The following is a 6,174-nucleotide window of genomic DNA, read 5'->3' on the forward strand; positions in this document are numbered from 1 at the left end:
TATATATATGTATGTCAGCGTCATTATGTCTAAAATGTGTTTTCGTCTAAAATGAAGACTCCAATGAAAGACAGGACATAGGGCAGAAATGCAAGGCATCTAGTGAAAATATAGCTGTATGAGTCTACTATAGGATGTTCGTAATAGATGCGTGTAAGGACTAATGCTGCTTTATTCGCCATGAAAAATACTACTTTCGTTACCATACACAGGATGGAGCAAAAGTAGGCCAGTTTGTTGGAAACGACACATGTCTAGCATTAGCAAAAGCAATTTAGATGTACTGTTACAAAAAGCGGAAGCATCTATAGTTAAAGCAGCATTTGCAAACTGCAAACCTCCTACAAAAAAACTCATTGGTTTTTTATGATGATTTAACCGCTGTAAGCTAACGTTCAACCGTCCCTTTTGATTAACTGAGAGACAAGGACCTACCATCATAAATATATCTTCATTATGGAACTTCAAAGGAAACAGTTTCACCGGTGCACCTCAGCACTATGATTTAACTCTGCCTCGCTGTCATTTCTTCATTCAGGAAGCTCGATATAAAGTAAATTTGCCTTTTTCATAACATCTGTGACTCTTTTTTATTTCTTTCCGATCAGGTACCTCATGCATCGCGCAATGAAAGAGGAGGTTGTTACCCCGATTACGGAAGCAATCCAAGACGAGCTGCTAAGTCCAAAAGCCGATAAGAGCAAGGTACTTCTATTGGATGACGCATCTCACCATTAGGTGACCAACCGGCTATTCTCGGAGGAATAGCTCGTTGTAAGTTCAGAGTAGCTAGACGATTGCCTCCCGAGGCGATCTCCTTTTATAGCTTCGAATGACTCAACAAAATCTCCCGGCAGCTTAACGATATAATGTAGCGACGAGTATTCAGTACGCACTAACTTATTCGTATCACATGCACACTATGGCACATACTTAAAAGGTTCCTGTCAGACTATCCTAGTAAAAATGGGGAAAAAAATGATAAAGAACAAAACATCTAATTTTATGCACATGCGAAAAGTAGTGCGAACCAGTCATGGAGCGTTCCCATTTAAAATAAGTGAACGCTTATGTGAGTTTCGAAATATTGGAAAATTTCCGGAGAACGCACCCATATTTTCATTCTTATGAATTTTCGTTCTATCATATGTATTCTGCTTCGTATTGTCTTGTAAATACCGTATCTTACAAAGGCCATTATCTTAGGCATTCTGATCGCAGTTGGCAATAGCGTCCAAAAATTGTATAGAGGCGATATTCGGTTAGGAACCTCCGAACTATTGCCGATCTGACGATCAGTGGTAGCGGACAACACGTGTTCCGTTTATGCATCCCGTAAAATAAAATACGAGTGATTTAAATGATTTCAACAAAGGCCAACTATACGTAGAAGTCAGCGTCGGCTTGATTATACATCACTACTTCGTGCGATATACAAGCCCTTCAGATCAGTCGAAATTTACATTTGCTGACATCTTAACTTCGATAACTTGCCCGCCGGAATGAAATATGCCTGCATCAACGCCCCTAATAGAAATGATTCTCATACTTAACGTATGTTCGGGAAAAATGCGGTCAGGTATGACGTCTCTATGCTCTATTAAACTTCATGCACACCCCATCAATGTACACCCGAAGTACATCACATAATTTATTGACGGCCTCATGAGATGTCACTAATTTAATCATTATGTAATATATTGATGCGATATGTATCGAATAAAGATATGTTTTCCCGGCATGTTGTATTATGATTGTTTGTATTGCGATTATTCTTATGTATTTTAGACTCACTACGTTACAACTTTCAGTTATTTTCCAAGTTCGCTTAAAACATATACTGTATACCTTCTGCAGATTGCTAGCGATAATAGCTGTCTTAGGTGTTACCTTCTTCGCTTATCAATCGTATCAGTAGGCGTCGCACACTTTAAAGGCATTTCGACAATCTCTTACTAAAAGAAATCATAGCCTTTATTGTGGGTGCAGTCAAAAGATCTCTACTATCAATGAGATCAACACGTTCCCGGACTTTCTCGGTATCCGCATGTTCAGATGTCCATCCCGTACTGGGGAGCACTTCAAGACAGGCCAACGTCATACACGAAACAATTTCGCTTCGCAATAAATATTTGCACTAAGGGCATTAGAGTAGACCTACACTATACAGCCCGCCATTATACATTCTTCTACTTTAAATTTAGTGCCAAAATTTTCGACTTAGATGTCAAAGACCCTACTGTTTCACATAGGTCCTGCGATTAATTTTCATTAAATCTTTCACGTCTCGCCAGCCTTCCTTCTAAGGCGGTGGGAACTGGGAGACTACCACCGCGGATCACAGGCACTCGCAGAACTACATCTTGAACAGAAAGCTTATATAATTGATTCAAACAAAATAATTACAATTGCAGAAACGTCTTTTCTGTAGTCGGTTGTATGCATTGGGACAATATAAATCAATCAAGAGTCACTACGAACGGTCTCGGTTATAATCGTTCAAATAATTGAACGGCTTATATTGGTCCGGTTAAAAAAAAAATAGTAACATCACTGAAATAATACTAAAAATGCTAATAATATTTTTAAACAGAATGTACCGATGGTGGAATTCCTATAACAATATAGAAGAGCATGTTGATCAAGATTACCAAAAAAAAAAAAAAAAAAAGAAGACTTGTAAATTGAAAAAATGTTTGTAAAATAGCTTAAAGTAACTAATTAATCGTGCACAAACGATCCAGGGATTTGAAAAGCTGTAACCTCAAGCTGTGACAGAAAAAATGATTTATTCCTATCGAACATAATAGTAAGGTTTTATAGTACCTAACAATTTTCGCCTTATATACAGCGTTTTATGAGAAAAGGCTGGTGTTAATTAAGTAATTAAGAAGTCTTACAACATGTTTACCAATGTTAGCTGATTAGAATTATTAATAAATAAAGCAAAAATAGAAAAAAATTGACTATCATGATGTCCATTAACGGCCAAAGTATAGAAATAATGACCAATGGTTAGATGATTATGACGATGGTATTTGCGAAACGAAACATGGCGTTTCTTCTAAGATATGCAAGAGGGTGAACAAATGGTTGAAGAAGATTAGTCAGGGCTTGTTGAGTTGTTCTGTTCGATAATATCGTACTTGCACAAAAAGTAAAGGGCTAAGTAGTAACACGAATAGATTAAGGCGAACATCTAGATAAACAGACATCTCTCATTGACAAATCGTCGATAACACTAATTACATTGTATTAGTTTCAATTATGTGTAAAGCTTTAGATTTTCTGTATTCTTACCTGCTATGGGTGTACCATCACGAAAGGGGGTATATCATCTCTAGACGGGCTGTTTTTTTTGACTCGTTCGTCGAAACCCAGTGCTTCCTGCTATTGGGACATAAAACTTTAATATAGAATATAGACGCGTGATAGTATAATTTCGACAGTTGGTGTACAACTCCGCGTTGCATGCTTAAATGAACCAGCAGTCTCCAGCAATAGTTAGCGTCAGCACCGAACCTGAACACTCAAAATATCTACTTAGAACGTACGAGTAGGCATAATGTCGACCTCGTAACCAGAGGATTTACAATACCAATTACAGAAGAAAGGCTGAACAAGTTTCTCAAGTTAACAACGCACCTCGATCGTTACTAACAGCAAAAACCCGATTTTTGTCAGGGCCAGTGCGTCTCTACTCCGCTTGGATTGTATATAGGAAGCTGAAATGTAATTATTATTTATATATGACGTTTTAGTTCATGTTTGTAGATCATAAATGTGCAGATGTTTGATGTGCTCCCCACAGCTGCAATCAAACCACCGACCAACCGATTCGTACTTCCGAAAAAGGGTGATTGTAGCTCATGAAGGTGCGGCATAGCTGGTAAGCTTCAAGGAGCTTTCTATCTCGCTCTATTGAAACGGCGTGTTCGTTAGGCAAGAAAGTTAGAGTATAATAATCTTTCGAAAAATTTTAAAACTACGAGAAAGGAGGTTAGCGAGGCACACTTTGATTGACTCGTTGAGGGTGAAAACCTCCAAATATCATGTTCCGTTCGTACCATGGACTAACTTGTATAAGCTTTGAACACGTCCAGTTAAACAAATCGGCTGCAAATCGGAGCAGGTGCAGGAGGAACTGGCAATAAACGTTGCGGAACCAAAAAGCGTAGCGGTCCTGACTTTTTAGCGGACGATACAAACGGCACTGCTCTTTTCTGAATTCACACCGCAGAAACCGATACTCAGTGCTAAGTTAGAGAAACCGTGGGCCTTTATAATCAAAATAGAAGCGTTGAGATTAAAACAACAGGGTCGATCAATGACTGTTATATTATTCTTCGACTACTGGAATTATAGCTGCTGAACATTTGCTTGCAGTAGAGACAGTGCTACAGTTTAGGGTATAGGCACACCTAATTTCCTATTGCCTGACAGAAGCTAGCCGTTTGAAGCAATACCTAACGTCTCAAAAAAATGCTGATATTTAATTTCATAGCTTAAGACAAACAATCTCATACACAAAAAACATGAATTTAAAATTGATAAACACCTTTTTGGTAAAATCCGTAGTTTGTTATTGATATTATGCACACTAAATCATCTATGTGCATAATATTTTATTAACTAAATTAACGTACATCAACTTTCCAAATCCTACTGCAAAATCAAACAATACTTGGACTTTATCAGCAACCACGAAGATCATCATAACCTGAAATTGTTTCATCTATATTGTCTGTTATATAAATACTGTTAAATAACATTAGGGGTTGAAGACCGTAGAGGAGGTGATTACGCTTCAGGGGTTCAAACAGAAAAACGACTTATTGTAAAACGGAACATAAACAATACGTTCCATGTCGGCGCAGTATAGGTTTCCTGAAAGCAAGTGTTGTACAGTTTTAACAAGAACATTGAAGGCAAATGAGGAAGGTAAAAAAATCGGCTGATCCCAATATTTACTCCATTCTTCGACGGATCACTAAGTAGCGCAGCGCACTCTGCTGCCGATTCTGTAAAAGGATCAGTAATGAAATTACGTATGGTAATTCGAATCAAAAATGCACAGCAGATCGAAAGCTTGCACAATGCTGGTTTCAATGTGTTAACAGTATATATAGCGTATACTAAAAATATCGTTGTTTTACGCGATATCGTTCTTTTTAAAGATATTTAAGTTCTATGACATCCTATATAGCACCGGAAAGCATAATAATCAGTGACGGTTTTTGCTTATCACGCTGTTTTCTCTTTTATTAGTAGTCAAGCGTTCTACACTGTTGGTTTACAAAACACTGTCATCTTCACATCTGAAGTTGACATCCTTTATGTGGGAAGTGCCATTTTTTAAAATAAAAAGCCATTTTTAAATAGAACTTTCGGCTATAAAGTGTAGCTACATGCTACACACATCCAGGGCCTTTTCGAGTTTTTGATATCCGATACAGGGCGGATATTAAGTGCTATTTTTTTTAAGAGCAAACGTACCCATCTCTGGAGCCAGGACTCGAAAGTGATACCCAAAATATAATAATACTATTTTAGAACAACAATAGAAACATTCTAACGGTATATATGCTTAGCCATTGGCAAACCAAAAACGAGAAACAAGACACGATAAAGACCGTCATCCCCTTCGAAAAACCCAATAATATCGTTATAAGAGTAGAAATCGATGTTAATATATATATATATACTGCGCCCTGTAGCGAATGATCCGATTCTAATCTATGCTTGCTCGTTAGGCTGTGTAGGCATTTCGGTAACTCCAGCTCAGAAAATCTGGTAACAACCCATCTTTATTCACTACTCCGAGAAATGGGTCCTCCTCTCATTTTGGCTGGTTTTAAGCGTTGTTATCGCGAGTATTTAAAATGAACCACCGTTCAGAGTAGTTCTCACATACACTTACTTCATTTACTTAGCTCCCGTTGTGCGCTTATATATTACGTGCGTTGTCTCTAGATAGAACACAACAGTGCTGTGTAATCTAGCAGTAATATGCGTACTTGGCAATCGCTCAGTAATAAAGTTCAAGAAGTTCTCCGCTTTTACGCTGAATATCGCCGCGTCGACCCCTCACTCTGAACAGGTGTGACATTCATGGGTATATCGCAAAGCAGACGTTCTATTGCAGCTGTGATCGTACCTGACCTTCTACCCTGA

At 38.0% G+C, this 6,174-nt stretch overlaps 1 protein-coding gene across 8 annotated transcripts in view; it reads left to right on the forward strand.

Moving 5' to 3' along the window:
• LOC111249652 (uncharacterized) overlaps nt 1-1,739 on the forward strand; it is a 28,477-nt gene extending 26,738 nt beyond the window's left edge. For all 8 annotated transcript variants that reach the window (XM_022803783.2, XM_022803782.2, XM_022803781.2 and 5 more), the window contains one exon: nt 609-1,739. In XM_022803783.2, coding sequence (XP_022659518.1) covers nt 609-738 — 130 coding nt within the window. In that variant the 3' untranslated portion in view covers nt 739-1,739. The remainder of the gene's footprint in view (nt 1-608) is intronic.
• The last annotated feature ends 4,435 nt before the right edge of the window (nt 1,740-6,174 follow it).

This window comes from Varroa destructor, unplaced genomic scaffold (genome assembly GCF_002443255.2).
Source record: "Varroa destructor unplaced genomic scaffold, Vdes_3.0 BEIS01000004.1, whole genome shotgun sequence".
Taxonomy (NCBI): domain Eukaryota; kingdom Metazoa; phylum Arthropoda; class Arachnida; order Mesostigmata; family Varroidae; genus Varroa; species Varroa destructor.